This window comes from Nelumbo lutea, chromosome 7, assembly GCF_056320005.1.
Source record: "Nelumbo lutea isolate HS-2025 chromosome 7, American lotus-T2T, whole genome shotgun sequence".
NCBI classification, from domain to species: domain Eukaryota; kingdom Viridiplantae; phylum Streptophyta; class Magnoliopsida; order Proteales; family Nelumbonaceae; genus Nelumbo; species Nelumbo lutea.
This window is the reverse complement of record NC_142690.1, coordinates 25721419-25738068: the sequence shown is the minus strand read 5'-3', so window position 1 is coordinate 25738068 and position 16650 is coordinate 25721419. Positions and strand designations below refer to the sequence as shown.

General features: G+C 40.7%; 1 protein-coding gene and 1 pseudogene across 2 annotated transcripts; one reads left to right on the top strand and one right to left on the bottom strand.

Annotated features, from left to right (window-relative positions):
• Nucleotides 1-447: 447 nt before the first annotated feature.
• On the bottom strand, nucleotides 448-6983 carry LOC148845776 (Protein kinase superfamily protein). Of its 2 annotated transcripts, none has more exons than XM_088955548.1 (5): nucleotides 6703-6983; nucleotides 3147-4510; nucleotides 2838-3018; nucleotides 2280-2736; nucleotides 448-877 (listed from the first exon to the last, which is right to left on the bottom strand). In XM_088955548.1, the coding sequence occupies exons 1-5, from the start codon at nucleotides 6951-6953 to the stop codon at nucleotides 539-541; spliced, it is 2592 nt and encodes an 863-aa protein (XP_088811674.1). In that variant the 5' UTR covers nucleotides 6954-6983; the 3' UTR covers nucleotides 448-538. The 2 variants fall into 2 exon arrangements, with proteins under 2 accessions (XP_088811674.1, XP_088811676.1); XM_088955550.1 differs by having other exon boundaries at nucleotides 3147-4490; nucleotides 6703-6962.
• A 1450-nt stretch (nucleotides 6984-8433) lies between these two features.
• Nucleotides 8434-15621, top strand: LOC148845775 (trihelix transcription factor ENAP2-like; annotated as a pseudogene).
• Nucleotides 15622-16650: the final 1029 nt, after the last annotated feature.

The window sequence follows — 16650 nt, the reverse complement described above, 5'->3', positions numbered from 1 at the left end:
TTTTTTATCAGTAAATTTAAATATGGAAGAAAAAATTTTATCCTCAAAAAGTTTCAGAAATATTAGTGAGACTATTTGTACTCTTTAACTAGTATAGATATAGATTCAAATTACAAGAAAGAATTGAGTGATCTATAAGAACAGAAATTATAAACATGATTTACAACACTACAAGGACACCACCAATAGTTTACAACACTTCAACGGTTTAGGGCCTTATCGTCATCATGAATTACATTTGGCTGCCCTTCCCTTTTCCAAACGGCCGGTGATTCCTTCATTTCTCCAACGAACTAAGGCTATATTTGATTTGAAGGAAAAGGTAGGAAAATGTAGGGAAACCTATACGAGGTTTGTAAAGGTTTCCCTACATGTCCCTTCCTATCCTTATTTTTTCCTTCAAACCAAACAGTCTAAAAAGAATGTGAATGACTTCAATGCAAAACATTAGATAGTATAAATGTGCGGTGTAATAATTTATATGGAATAACTGGTCTCATCTTTTTGGCCTGCAAAAGCCAGTTTCAGTTGATGTTGATTATCTTGGTGACATGGTAGAATAACTACATGTAGCATGAGATGATGGGTGGCTATTGATGGTGAAGGAGCTGCAATGGTTAAACTCCCTCTTCATGGCCCTATACACATGATCTAGGCCTTCTTCAATCAATTCTAATACAGTCTGAGGCATGGGTGGTTCATTTATCTCAATTGATCCTTCCAACATCTTGACTACTTCTCCCATTGAGGGTCTCATCAACACCTCATCCTGGATGCACCAGAACGCAACTTTCATGGCCCTCACCAGCTCCTCTCTCTCTACTGCTCCTTCTAGACGTTTGTCTGCAACCTTCATTGGTGTTCCATTTGTCATCGCCTGGAGGAACCAATATTTGCAAGGTTACTACTTAACAAAGAAAAACGTCTCTCAGGTTGTCCATAAATTAAAGCATCCATAAATCAGATTAATTTCCCCAAGAATTGAACAATTTAGCTTTTGATGACATGCATGGTTGAACCCCCACAATAGTAGTCATTACAAAGGTCAGTCCCAACTCCAAAATTGAACCTCGTATGTGGGTATTCGTTTTAAAACTAGAAAGCATAGGTTCAGAAAATGAAGTCATTTGAAGGAACTTAGGAATAAATCCTGTGATAAAATGAGAGAGATAGACGAAAATGGTTTGGTTATGCACATAATAGACCACCTAAAACACACCCGTAAGAGAAAAGCATTCAGTTACAAGGTGCAGGTGCTAGAAGGTCTAGGGGCAGAGCAAAATGGACATGGGTCAAAGTAGTGAGAAATGGAGTTCACACCTCCACCCCACAAGGAGGCGCCCCACAGCACATCCCCGCTATATATTGAGAACATCTCCCGATGGTGACATCATTGAAGCTGGTACTATCATTGGGAGATGTTCCTAATACACGTGGAGACGTTGTGGGGCGGAGATGTGATCTCTGAGAAATGGTTTAAATGAGCTCGGATCTGCTATCCACAAGTTGTTCCCATATCCCTACCCACAGCTGTGCATCGGGAATATCTCCCTTTTCATTCATAGGGAGATGTTCCCAATGCACGGCAATGGTGTTCCGTGGGTGGGTTTAAATGGTCATAATTTAACAATGAATATAGCATTGAACCACTTCGGATTTGCTGCCCACAAACTGTTTCCACATCCCTGCCCACAGAAAACAACCACTATGTGTATTGGGAACATCTCTCCATGAATTGCAAGGGAGATCTTCCCGAAACAGTTTGTGGGTAGCAGATTCAGTCTCATATTGAACAGAATGGAATGTCGAAACAAGATTCATGTAATTGCAGTTGGTGTAATGATCCAATATATAGCTGGGATAAGGCTTAGATGATGATGATGATGATATGGGTGCAGGGTGCTCTTTAGTTTTATGAAGACAAGCATGAATATCTGTTCTACTCGTGGTTTTGAAAAACGACCCAAAAATGTAATGGTTTTGGTCACTGGTTTCTGGGTTGACGGTTTGATCAACTAGTTCGAACGGATGGTCTGTTCTGATAAAAATAAAATAAAATAAAAAAACGGTCAAAAACCATTGAATGAGTCGATGGTTCAACGGTTCAACCAGCCGGATCAATGGATTGTTGACTGATCCAACGGTTTTTTGCCAGTGACTGAGTTTGGGGTAAAACAGAACCGATTGCCTGAACGGTTACCGGGCCAAACCATCCGACCGTCGGGGTCAACGACGGTTCTATTCACTGACATAGACTATTTGAAGAATTGGGAGGGTACCTTGAATGCCCATCCAGGGTAGAAGAAATCCTCTGCATCCAAAGATATATCCAGGTTTCTCCTGCCGCCTATGATCTCTAAAAGAAGCATGCCATAGCTATAAACATCAGCCTTGACTGTAATAGGACGGTTGCTGACCCATTCCGGAGCCAAGTAGCCTCTGGTGCCCCGAACCATGGTAACGACATGAGAGTGCTCTCTTCCCATCAACTTGGCCAGACCAAAATCTGATACTTTTGGGCAGAAGTTCTCATCTAACAGAATATTCTCTGGCTTGATGTCACAGTGGATAATCCGATTTCTGCACTGCTCATGAAAATACGCAATTCCTTGTGCAGTAGCAATGGCTATGTGGAAACGAGTTTGCCAATCCAGTAGCCTGTCTCGTTTACTGTATGAATTGGGAAAAATCCATTTGTCCAGTGATCCATTTTTCATGAACTCATACACCAGAAGCCTGCAACAGGAGTTAGGATTAATTAATTCATCTTGCATTGATAGTAGAACAAGCGAGAGAAAAGAACGAAGAAAAGAATTCTAGTAACAGGAAAGCTTTACCGATGCTGTTCCTCTGAGCAGAAGCCACACAGGCGAACCAAATTCATGTGGTGCATTGAACCAATGGTATTTACTTCTGTGATGAATTCTTTCTCTCCATGAGGTAAAACCCTTTCTAACTTCTTTACTGCAACCAAGGTCCCATCTCCAAGTACTCCCTTGAATACACACCCAAAACCCCCTGGAGAGATAAAAAACAGAACATGGTTCATTTGGAGATCATGCATTTTACTCTGTTTCTAATGAAAACCATTCATTGTTCTTGAATCTTGACATGTAGTTTCCGAAACTGATAAACCTGATTTTTACCTGTCCCGAGCAACTGAGAGAAATTGGTGGTGGCACTCTGCAATTGCCGGTAGCTGAAGTTCGAAGGAGCACCTGACACTGTTAAAGAGCTTTCGAGTTCTTTTTTTAAGGTTCTCCGCCCGCGAATGCTATAATATAACAAGAAGCAGAGCAACCCAGTAACAACAGTCATGCAGAGAACAACTGGGAGAATCACAACCTTGTTGCGACGGCTATCAGAATGTTCTGAGGAACCCCCAGATCTTCTGGTGTCGTCTGCAGGTGTTTCTGAACCATTGGCCACAACTTTGACGAACAGGGTCGAGCCCGGGTCTCCATAACCCCCGAACTCTAAGCTCTTCAGTACCCAACAGTAAGCCTTCTCCTCGTTGAGACCGTACACTGAAGCCACACACTCGCAGTCTGATAAACAAGCATCACCACACTCTGAGGTTGTTGTAATATCGCTGTAATTTGCGAGCACAGACGATTCAGAGAAGTAGTAGTTGGTCTGTTGCACAGTCGTGATCTTGAACCGAGACGAGGAATTTCGATGAGAATTATTGCAATTGGCATTCAACGATGAACTCTCCGAGCATCTTTTGTCAGGTCCAACAGGATAGGTCCCTGGCAAGCAAGTGCAGCTCGCATTGGTCTTGCTTCCATCTAGAGTGCATATCCCATTGCCACAGATTCCGGCGATGTCACACGGCTTCGACACAGCCGCCCACTCTGGAACCCACAGGCGAGATCCATTTAAATCGTTGTCCCACCGGTAAAGACGTAAATTCCCGTTCGTCTCGAGCGTCAACCGCCGGAGTAAGGATCCAGAGGCCGGCTTATTCCCTGACGATGGCAAGCCCCCATTCCCATTGTCACCGTCGTTCTTGTACACGTACACAATTCCGGCCGACGAGGTTCCGTACATAATTCCAAAGCTTCCGGATTCATCCAAAAGCGCAACGACGTCCCCTGTCACATTCGATATCTCGGGTCCCGACCAATACGAGTAATTGTGAGACTCCAACGTTGTCTCGTAGGATTCCGGCGAGTTGTACGTCAGTCCAAGACTCAGTGAGGTGGGTTGCTGGAGCATCTTCAGGGTGTAGCAACCTCCCTGGGAAGGTGAATTCGAGGATGTTAGCTCTGTGGAGACCGTTAGCGGTTGGCCGGGGAGGAGCGTGTCAGATGGGTGAGAGAAGCTTTGCCAAATGACGTGGCGGGTGGCGTTGTAGAGGACTAGGTTGCCTGAATCTAACATGGCTGCCGATTTTGCGCCCGGGTTGGAGGTGTTTGACGTCCAGACGAGTGTCTTCTGATCGATAAGTGCGAGGCTTCCGGTAGCGTCAAGCTCCACGATTGCATCTTTTCCGACCGGTGAATTTCTAATTAGATGATTGAGAGAAAAACGAAATTGTTGACTATAAGTCAAAGACGCGCGAAAGATTTTGCGACGAAAATAGGAAAAAGGGTATATATTTTGGATTCGTATATGATACCAGTCACCGGAAAGTATGATACCGGTCACCGGAAAGATATGATGCGATACTCTATCGTAGTTAGTCATAGATTTACAATCTAGACTTTTTGCCCATTAATAACAGGTGGGCCTGGGCCAGGGCCTCCATATTCAGAAGATTGGGATCCAGCCCATTCAAGAGAGTCCTTACACCAAACGTACAAGCCTTGCAGCCATTTTGAGCTGATTTTCATTTTCGTTTCAGTTATCCTGAAAGCAATAGCTGTTCGGCAGGTTGTGGAACTAATAAAATGAAATATAGGGTAAATTACATATAGGTTCCCAATACTTTGGCTGGTAATAGACACTCAATTAAGTATGTACTTTGAATTTTCGATTGCAATATTTGATTACCCTAAATTTTAAAAAATAGACACTCAGGTCCATCCATTAGTATTAGTATGCTATCAATTAAGTATTACATAATGTCAAAAATACTTTTTTTTGTATATTTCTGAAATCATTTTTAAGTAACTGAATATCTCCCCATCATGATATTTTCTTGTGGACAGCAGATAATAAATTCAAATTTCCTGATAATGGCATTTTCTAATGATAATTTTACTCTATAAAATGATTTCTAAAATATACGAGAACAGTATTTTTAACATTATGTAGTGTTTAACTGACGAAATACTAACAGATGTTGCAATTGAAAGTTCAAGATATCTATCTCTCACTACCCCCTAAGTTAACCATCTGCAATTTACCCTAAAATATATATATGAGACCCATGACGTGTGCTCTTATCATTGATACCACAGCCTCCTTAACAGCCATCACATTCAGCTGGGTTAGGATTTTACATCATAGGCCTGACCTTTGCCTCCTTCCCGTAGGTTCAAGGCCAGGTGGGCTAGGATTTTACATCATGGGCCTGGCCGGTCTGTCTCTGGTCCCCACCTACGACAATGCCTCACCCCACACCCACCTTTGACAAAGCTCCTAGAAACTTGCTACTGCCTACTTGCAGGCTGAGCAACAACTGGGGCCGTCCAATCAGCTATTTCCTACATGCATGTGGCAATAACTCAACTCAGAATATCGAATAATCATCAAAGCCCAACTGGCAACTGCCCAAGCCCATATGGCCATATCCGATATGGTTTCTTCGTCTGTCTTGCAATCATGAATCGGAATCCCATTCATATTCTTGGTGGAATGATATTTTGCCCTTTTTTGGGAATAAAATCCCATTCCAGCTGATTCTAATTTCTATTTTGGGGCATCCTTTTTTCGGATTTTGGGAGGGGGAAAGTTGGTCAATGGGAACTGATACTTCCCATTGACCAACAATCCTATATTCTATTTTCATATTTATGTGGGGATCAAGAAATGTTTATTTTCCTATGTATCATTTATTGGGGTAAGTGATACCCATCTCCTAGATGGGTAAATAATTTTTCCACCTAAGGGGAAAGTTGCTAAAATTTGAATAGACAAAAATACCCCTTTTAGTAGTGGATTTTTGTGGCTAAAATGGTTATTACCTTATTTACGTAAGAAATCAAAGAACATAGGTAAATATATGTAAGTGTTTCCCAAGAAAAACTTACCCAAATAATTACATTTATTCGAGTAAATAGTTTACCAAAAAGCAAACGGGGCCTTCGATTCTTGCCTGAACCAAATAGACTATAAAAATAAATCATTTCGAATCTGATTTCAATTCTGACTACAAAGAAAATGAACTCTAAATTGGTTGTATTTAAAAAAACAATCTATATATGTTTCTGAAACCATAAAAAAAGTGGTTTATGGAGAGAAACATGATATCTATTATCAGAGTCCATGTCCAAGCACAAATACAAGCAATGGAGCAATTTAGTTATCTTCTTAGAGTTCATGGTTCTTTCTTCCTGCAAAATTTTGAGCAGTTTCTAAGGGTGTTGGACCTTTGGTTTTTTTTTTTTTTTTGTAGATAGGAAATTAATTGACCAGGCCATAGCTTATGTACATTGATTTTTTAAGAACCTACCTAATTTGTTTTCAGACCTTATGATATAGATTTATGTTTAGAACTCACACCAAGAAAAACAGTTGGTTAATGGAAATTACCGGTTAGCTGACCAGACAACAGTTCGATCGCCGGGAAGCTGAGCGTACCAAATTGCCAACTGAAACCGGTCTTGCACATCCACCGGAGTGAAACCAAAAGCAAATGTTCCATTTTCCGACACCCACACCCTGTCTTCCTTTGCTGAAAGCATCGACCCAACACTAATCTGACCGGCCACGCATCTCACAAGCTCGGTGAGAGCCAGCACACTTACAAACAATGCAACGCAAGTAGTAGCAGCTGCGGCCATATTGAAGCCAAATCGGCCTCAACTCCTTAGCTTTTGCTCTTATATTAATGAGAAGAAAGGAAGAGAATATTAATACGGCGACTGGTGACTGGTGAGTGGTGACAGTATGGAGTTAGAGATCAGAGAAATGGCTAGGTGATATATTTTGACACGTGTACATTGGTGGGTGAGCCGAACTTTGAAAACCCGGGCAATGGTCGGTCAGAGAATAATTGCTGTTTGTGGACGTGTTGGCTTTTGATTCAGACGTTGTCTAACGAATTCTAAGTTGTAACCAACACGAGTCGCCATTGGCCAAATGGGAGATCAAGGCCTCTGCAGAGGCTTACACGTCTGTCGCAGCGTTCACACTACGTTTTAAGAACAACCACCGGCCGCTGCAATGTGCTCCGATTTCCATCTTTTTTTCGTGGGCGGATGAGACTTGAGAGTGAGACCAGATAAACTGGATTATGTGGCATTCGAACCCAGTTGTAGCAATCAAACCAGGCCGGACCAAAAAAAACAAGCGCCCATTGGCTGCCTTAAAACGTTGAGTCCACCTAGGGGCTAGGGTGTATTCAGTAATATTTGCAACGAATGGCAACGGGGAGGTTTTGGGCACCCTGCCCGTAGACAAAATCCTTTACCTCCCTCCATTCATGATGGTAGGGTGGATTCAGAATGGCTGGATGGGTCACTAAGGCTGTAATTTGGGTCGAGTTGATATTTGGATTAGGATTAGGATTGAAATTCATGAACTCGATCTAACTGAAACCCGATTCTATAATACATGTTATATATGATATATCATACATTGATTTGCTTAGATCCATGATAGTTGTATAATCCTATTACGTACTATCATGTCATTCTTCCAAAATAAGCAATTCACTTAATCCTAATCCGATAGACTAAAACCTTAATAACATATTTTTATGTTTTCGGAATATTATTTTTCATTTCCTCTCTAATGTTTGCCACCCAAAACTTGCAGCCGATAAAAAATCTATCATATATCATAAATAATAATGAACTATAGTCATTTTAAACACTTATTTTTCTGAATTTTGTACTAAAAGAACTAATAAAATGTGAGATATGTAATGAAAGTCGAATTAAGATCTAAAATTGAGAAGTTCTATGAGATTTTTAGCGATGGAAAATGATGAGGGGTAATTTGATCCTCCAATGACATCATGACACGTGCCATTGCAGAATAGTTGGGTGACACTTCGGCACCACGTAACTAGACCACTTCAGACAGTTCACAATTGTATCAACAATCTCGGTACCACCCTGGTAGGTCGAACTACAAATAACTAGGCAAGATCTCAGGTCGGTGTAAGAGGCAATCTGTTTCCACCAAATTGCGCTGGCCCTGGTTAGTGACCTGCCTGACGTGTCGAGCGACCTCCCCCGTAAGTGGTCAATTGCCTCCGAATTCCCCGAAATCACGACTCCACATTGGAAGAGCTAGTTATCACCCCACCCGTTTCGAATGGGATTGGATAGACATTACCTGCTTACACAGATTCCACCACTAAGCATAGAACTAGCTCCAAACCAGACGGGCCGGAGATCTCGGATGCATTTCGTAAGGCTCACGGTAGATCGTCTATATAAAAGCTTCACCTCCAACCTCATGAGGTATGCACGATTTAACACTTAAGATCTCCAGCTTGAAATTTTATTAATAAATCAAATCATAATAATTTGAGAAGAAGGCATAGCCTGCCTTGCCCCAAAATCCATGAACAAACGAAACACATCCTCACCACTCCAAGAAAGCCCAAAACCCAAAAAACAATTACAAAAATCGAATTTTTGAAATGTGCAAGAGATCGTCAAAATAACATTTATAACAATCTCGTGGAAGTGAAGAAATCTGGTCAAAATTCATGGATGATCCTCTTTGTATGGAATGCTTCGAAAGTGAGTCAGCTACTGTATTGCCTTGTTTCAAGCATATTTGAAGATAGGTGATTTATGGAATCCAACCAATAAAGGGTAGTCCATGGAGCTTTTGCCCTAGAGTTGAGGATATCAACCATAACCTTAGAGTCACTTTCGATCATGATGGAAAGAATTCTCAGTGATCTAGACCAAGTTCCAAACACCATTATAGTCCAGTATGTCAGCAATCTAAACCAAGGTATCCACCAGTGAAGCATTAGAGACCATACTAATAAGTGGGGAAGGACAGAACCAATTAACTGCTTCCAAGTAGAAGACCCATGATAGTTTATCTTCTTTTTAAGTGCTCAAGTAATTTTTAACTTAAAATAGAAAGACCATAGAAGACCAATAGCTGGTTCCTGCAATGGTCCTCCATGAGACTTTAGGCAGAAAGCCTAATTTATATATAAGAAAAAAAATATTACGTCGTCCAATATACCATGCCGTAAATTAATCATTCAAGTCATGGTTTTTAAAACCGATCTGGTGATCGAACCGATCAGGGGTCCAGTTATCAGGTTGAATGGTCTGACCGTTCAACCTGAATGGTCAGTCCATTCTAACAAAAAATAAATAAATTAAAAGAAATTAAAAAATTTTGAAAAAAGGTCAAAACCGTTCAAACGGTTTGAATGATTAATCAGCCGGTTCAGCGGTTTGCTGACTAAAATCAACGGTTTTAGAGAAAAAAATGGTTTTAGAGAAAAACAGGTGACCGATTCCCAGTTTTTCTGGTCTGGCCGTCTGGTCCGATCCGATTTTGAAAACCATGATTCGAGTTACGATGAATCATCCATTCTGTCTATCTTACCAAACATTAAAAGCCATTTTCATTGGAATTTATGCCAAAAGAGTATATTAGAGTGAGGGATAGACCGTACATATATTGCTTATTATGGTCAGTATGCAACCTCTCTAACTTTGACATTAGAACTTAGAAGATTGCTTTTCATTTCAATTTCAATCAGCCTCTCATACTTTCTTATTTAACCTGTATTTGTTATAACTATTACCGTAATACTTTCTACTGAATATTTTAATAAGAAATTGCCAATAAAGTAATAACTTGCGTAAAACTTTTCTTGGTTACATGTTTGCTAGAAAGAAGGAAAGCTAATTAAGCTTCTCTTAGATTTGTGACTACCCAAGATTGTTACATGTCAGTAAATTTTGTTTTGTGAGCACCTGAGACCATTCTTGTTATTGTAACGGTTAGAGCTCTCTCTCTCTCACACACACTCTTTTTAATGTTGGTGGTATGCCTGTGTTCCCGATAGGGGCCATTGTGTAGCACAATGCCAAACCCGTAACACCCCCAAACTTGGTGGCAATGGGATTGGATCCCATGTCTCCACTACAACGTTGTACTAGTTCAGACACCATCAGTTAGTCAAAAGTCATAGTTTATGGCATTTAGAAAAGAAAATCAGAAGTAAAAAATTGAAAAAAAAAACTATGCCTCCACAAGCTTGTTTTAACATATTTGGGATTTAATGGGATGAGAGAGAGAGAGAGAGAGTTATTACGGGCAAGAGTAATAATGGATTCTATTAGAAAAAAATTAAGGGTTTGTTTGGTTTGTAATCGGAATCGGAATCGGAATGGTCCATTCCTATAGTTTGTTTGATTTAGACAGGAATGAGAATGAGAATTAAAATCAGTAGGAATGGGATTTCACTCCCAAGGGAGGGGCAAGGAATGGCCATTCCCTCAAATGGGAGAATGCCATTCCAATAGGAATGGGAATGAGATTCCGATTCCACCCAACCAAACAATTGGAGTCGGAATAACCCATTCCGATTCCGATTCCAGACCCCTATTCTTGCAAGCCAAATGGACCCGAAGACTTAAGTGGGTTTTTATTTCAGTAGTGGATGGATTTTATTAGAGAAAATTGTGATTAGAGGGCTTTTTATTTTGACTTCTTATATATTTGATGATTTAATTTGAAAATAACTAACCACATGTGTGCGAAATGTAAGGGTGGATTTGAGCCGAGCTGAGCCAAATAGTACCAAGCTCGAGCTCGGCTCAGCTCGATCTCGTTTTTGAGAAAAAATATTTTATAAAAATAAAATTATATATATATATAAATATTTTTTATTCGATATTTAAAAAATTAAAATTATAATAATTAATAATTATAATATTTTTATTATATATATATAGCCGGCTCGCGAGCCTCACAAGCCGAGCTCTAGTAGGCTTGAGCTCGGCTTGTTTAATAATCGAGCCAGTGAATTGGGCTAGAGCTCGGTTGAAACCGAGCCAAGCTCAAACATCTCGTAAAAAGCTCGGTTCGTTGCCACCCCTAGTAAAATGAAAGGATGAAGAGATTTGTTTGAATTTTGTGGTGAGAGGACCCTTCACTACTCTTCTTTCTATTACACACACACACTACGATTTCTGACAAGACTTAAAGGACTTAAGGCTTAATTTGGAAGGAGTACAAATGCAAAAATGTAGAGTGCAAAACCTTATATTTTGTATGTATTTGCAATTTTGCACTGTACATATTTGCATTTATACTCTTTCCAAACTGATCCTAAACATTATGAAACATGGAAATAATGAAAAGTCAAATTTTCCCCTTTGCTAATAGGTTATAAAATGGTTTTGTTCGATGGTACTCCACTGTAAAATACATTACCGGTGCAACACCTCCCTTATATACAAAGTTGCAAACAAAGAGCATTACAAGCCTGCAACCCTCTATTCTATTATACAAAGCTACTAGTGTTTTCCTAATTTATTTGTAATTTGTGTTGTTCTACAAACTGCGGTGCTATAGCTATAGCCTAAGTCTAGAGTGTAAAGGCAAATCACAGGAGCCTCTGTGCTTGTACTTATCTTATAAACTCATGTGCCATTGTATTTCCTTTATTATGTTGTTGTCTTGATTTGTAGGCTTACCCTATTTGTACATGTGTCATGCGGGGCCTTGACGAATGACCTCGTGATAGCGGGTATTAGAGTAGAAGCTCATCAATAGAGGCACCTTTGAAGAGATACAACTTGATCTCTTCCAAGTCCATGAAGCCGAAGATGATGCATACAAAAATGACATTAGCAAAGATAAAGCCTTGATAAAGGGGCGAACGCAAGTGTGACAAATCTATAGACAAGCTAGCTTGTAACCATTAACACATTTATGCTATGCTATCAAGCAATAGTTGGTGAGACATATGTTTGAGTGCAAGAGCTTCATCTCAATGTCGAAGTTGTTTAATCGAGAGTGCAGCTGCTTAAATTCTATCCTAGATAAAGTCAATGAATGCCATTTTGAATGGAACCTTCAAAGAAGTCCACAACATCAACATCATGCACCAATAGAAAGTGTTTTTCCATTTGTCTTGAACTTGTTCCCAACTAACAATTAATACAAATAAACCTCAACATCCAATGTCATATCTCAAAGCCACTAATTGGGGACTAGACCTACACTTTAGATGAAGGATTCCCCTAATCAAAATGAACCTTCTAACCTCAACTTCCAATGTCATATCTCAAAGCCACTAGGCATGGGATGTGCAATCTCGGCAGGTGTGACCTATAGGGAGGGTGGGAGATGGGTTTTCTCAATTGTCAATTGACCCTTATTCAGACATTTCATTGAATAGATGGGGTCAGTTGCCACATGCAATTTTTACAATAGCATATTGGGCTTACTTGCTTACATCCTTTGTTCACATGTTGGATAACACTTGATAATGGTTTGATTGGCTTTCCACCCTTATATAGCTGGTTGCCCGAGTCAGCATTTAATATTGTTCCGGGTCAGGTCTATTCAAATTTTAACAAAAGCCCAACCTAAACCCACCCAAATTGCACTCATACTTATAACTTTGGTTCCCCTTCTTAAGCCAAGAGCCTTGGGTTTGGCTCAGTTGTGTTTTAACCCAGATTTGTTCAGTCTAGACTTTCATACTTTAAGTATGTTTTAAGTCATCTTAAAACATATATAAGAGAACTAGTTGCAACATAAACACCCAGAGGTTGGCAAAATTTTGAAATATTAAAGGTTTAATGCCACCCATTTTGAGTAAGCTCTGTCTTTAAGCTTTACTGCTATTTGGATCGACTGTTGGTGAGTCAAGTAAACGCCGTCCTGCAACATTGCGTCCTCAGTTGTCATATCGGCGAAAGGAACCCAACTTTGAATATGGCTGAGATACTGACCACTGCATCACCCGTAGCTGTAGCTGTAGCATTGTCCAATTTGTTGTTGGAAAAGCTGCTCTAGACAGATATCGAAGGCTTTGGGGCTCCAATTCTCAAACCTGTCGTTGTGATGATGGTAACTCTCTAACAACTCCATTGACAATGGAGGAAGATAAGAATGTTGATCAGCTTCTAATTGCCTCTTCCTTTTTCCGTTAGACAAGTTGGCTTTCTCATCACGAGTTTACATCGACTTCCCATACTACATCCCAATGAAAAATACGGGAGATGTTTACGATGTACGCTGAGATATTCACGTGGGGCGTCCATTTGATCTCTCTTATCACATCAATTTTAATTGACGTGTCCTGATTCTACCTCTTGGAGGGATGACATGGGTAATTTGAGCTGCCCATGGCACAAGAGATCCTCTACATTGGCCACATATGCATGTTTCTCCTCTATCCCAACACAGACAATTCTGAATTATCTCCAATCTTAGGATATACTCCTTTTATTTTATGCCATGCCAATGAGACTTCATTTGTTGGAATGGGCCAACGCAGCGTTTTGGAGTGCTTTTTGGGATAAATGGGCTTAAGCTGCTTTTCGAAACAGCCTTATAGAACAAACACATGTCTTAGGGTCTATTTGGTTGGCAGTTGGAATTGAAATCAGAATCAAAATCCTTTGAAATTTGAATAATTTATTCCCATAGTTTGTTTGGTTCAAATACAATTGGAATCAGCAAGAACTAGCGAGGGCCGACTGTGCTCAGCACAGACCAATAATACCGAGTAAGTGGGAGAATCAAAAAAGAACAATAAAAGACAGAAACGATCTTACAAAGTTATTAAACATATAATTCCCAAAAGAAACACAAATTTTATATGTTTCATAATGGAACACTTACCATATTGGGAATTCGTCATGTACTCGTAATTTGTCATGGACTAGGAAATTTTGCATGGGAACTCCTTTCATGCATGTATCTAGGCACAGATTCCTGGTAGTTCCCTAGGAGTCTTTAGCTAGATGTGATTAGTAGGTTAGGTTCCTATTACAAGTCTCCTACTAAAATTCAGGCGTAGACTGTATGTATATATATGATTGAACCTTGCATAACAAGGAGACAGAATTCTCTACAAAGATTTTCCCGTGGTATCAGAGCCACCCCGTCATTAGACCTGTTCATGGGCCGGGTAGCCCGATGGCCCGGCCCGGCCCGGTCCAGCCCGCACCTCGGCTGGGCTTGGTCTAACACAGTAAGCTTGGCTATGTTTCGGGCCGGGCTCGGGATTTGTGAAAAAAGCCCAGCCCGAGCCCAACACGGCCCGACTCAATATTATATATTTTTTAAAATATATAATATGTATTTTGTATATTATATAAAATATATAAATAATATAATATTTATTAAAATATATATTATTCTTTTCTTTATAATTTCAATCTCTCTCTTCATTCAGCCGCTTCAACATTAATAATAGTAATAGTATAGGCTGAATTTCTGGCCCGAGCCCAGGCTCGGGCTTCAGGCTTTTTATGAGGGCCGGGCTCAGGCTCGGGCCTTAGAAAAATTTATTAATATACAGTAAAAGCCTGGCCCGAGCCCGACCCGGCCCGGCCATGAACAGGTTTACCCGTCGCACAATCTGTTGCCCTTCCGTGAGGATTGCTGGAGTGAGGAAGCCACCTACACGCTAATCGAAGCCTGGGGCGATCGGTATATCGAGCTCAACCGCGGGAACCTTCGTCAGAAAGCCACCTACACGCTAATCGAAGCCTGGGGCGATCGGTATATCGAGCTCAACCGCGGGAACCTTCGTCAGAAGGATTGGCAGGAGGTCACTGATGCCGTTAACGCCCGACATGGCGCCATTAAGAAGAATCGTCGCACCGATGTTCAGTGCAAGAACCAGATCGATACCTTGAAGAAGAAGTACAAGATTGAGAAAGCTAGGACTTTGGCTTCGGACGGGACACTAACCAATAGCTGGCCTTTCTATTGTCGTCTCGATCCCCTGATTGGCTCGACCCACTTGCCCTTCCCTTGCCCTACCGGAAGACACCTCCTTGGTTGTCGCACGCTTCTCCAATACCGGTCACCGTCCGGTCGACAAAGGAGAAGCGGCCGTCTCCTACGGTCGACGATTCCATCTTCTGGCGGAACTATTTGGCGGTTGCTGCTGCAGAGAACGACGCGGAATCGGAGTCGTCGAGGTCGAGCACGGAGAGTCGACGTCGAGATGGGGAGGCGAATGGGTTTCGACAATTGGCTCAAGCTATAACGAGATTTGAGGAGATTTATGAGAGAGTGGAGGGCGCGGAATAGAGGCAGATGATTGAATTGGAAAACCAGAGGATAATCAAAGAATGTCGTGTTTCTTACTATTTCTTACTGAATGGTCACCATGGCTGCCAATAACGATCGGAACGTCGATCAGGCATGGAACAGGTCGAAGAAAAGAGGGTGGACCCTCTGGCGGACGTGACTGAGGTTCAGCAAAAACGTATGCTGCTCGGTAGGGCGTGAGGTGGCTGCTAATGCAGCTGTAACCGAGGAGACATGACCGATGATGAACAATGGCCGCTAAGCATGCATGATGCTTACAAAACCATTATTAATGAAAAACTCTCTAGAAACAAAAATTATACTGATGGGATAATTGATTCTGATGTGTCGCAATATATGACTAGACTTCCCAATGGGAAGCAAATCACTAGTGGAAATATTTATCTACAGTAAATGAGGTGGAAATATTTATCTACATCATGTGCTTTTTGCACCAAAGCTTATTTCAGTAGTAAAATTATTGCAAAAGATAAATTGTAATGTCACTTTTACTCACAAGCTATATGTGATACATTACTAAACCTTGAGGATTCTGATCGGAGTGGGTGAACAGTGTGATGGGGTCTATCATTTTAGAGCATCACCGGTTCGGGCGAATAGAACAAGAGGTATGGATGAATGGGAGTTATGGCATCGCAGATTAGGGCATCCATCTAAATAGATATTATCTTTCTTCTTAAAGTAGATAAATTAAATAGTAGAACTGAAGGAGATAAGCCATGTGATGTTTGTTACAGAGCAAAACAAACATGGGAAATTTTTCTTGAAAAAAACATAAAGCTGATGATTGTTTCTATCTAATTCATTGTGATACACGGGGCGCCAATAAATTACCTGCCTCTTGTGGTGCAATTTACTTTCTAACCATTGTTGATGATTATTCTCGTGCTGTGTGGGTTTACTTGTTACTGAAAAAAAGTGAAGCAGCACATTATTGAGAAATTTTGTGCCATGGCAGAACGTTAGTTTGGCAAGCAAGTCAAGACTGTTTGAAGTGATAATGGAACAAAATTTAAAAACTTGAAATTATACTTTGAGACTCATGGCTTTCTGCATCAAACTTCGTGTGTTTGGACATTGCAACAAAACGGTCGGGTGGAGAGAAAACACAGGCATATCTTGAATGTTGCGAGAGCATTGAGATTTCAAACAAGCTTGCCCATTGGTTTTTGGGGGGAATGTGCCTTAACCATCGGATACTTGATAAACAGGACACCTTCTTCTATACTTAGCGTGAAGACT

Coding starts and splice junctions, on each gene's coding strand:
- LOC148845776 (XM_088955548.1), bottom strand. CDS start 6,953: ATGGCCGCAGCTGCTACTACTTGCGTTGCATTGTTTGTAAGTGTGCTG. Junction 4,511..6,702: donor GTTGTCTGGTCAGCTAACCG/GTAATTTCCATT, acceptor TCATCTAATTAG/AAATTCACCGGTCGGAAAAG. Junction 878..2,279: donor ACCCTGGATGGGCATTCAAG/GTACCCTCCCAA, acceptor TGGTTCCTCCAG/GCGATGACAAATGGAACACC.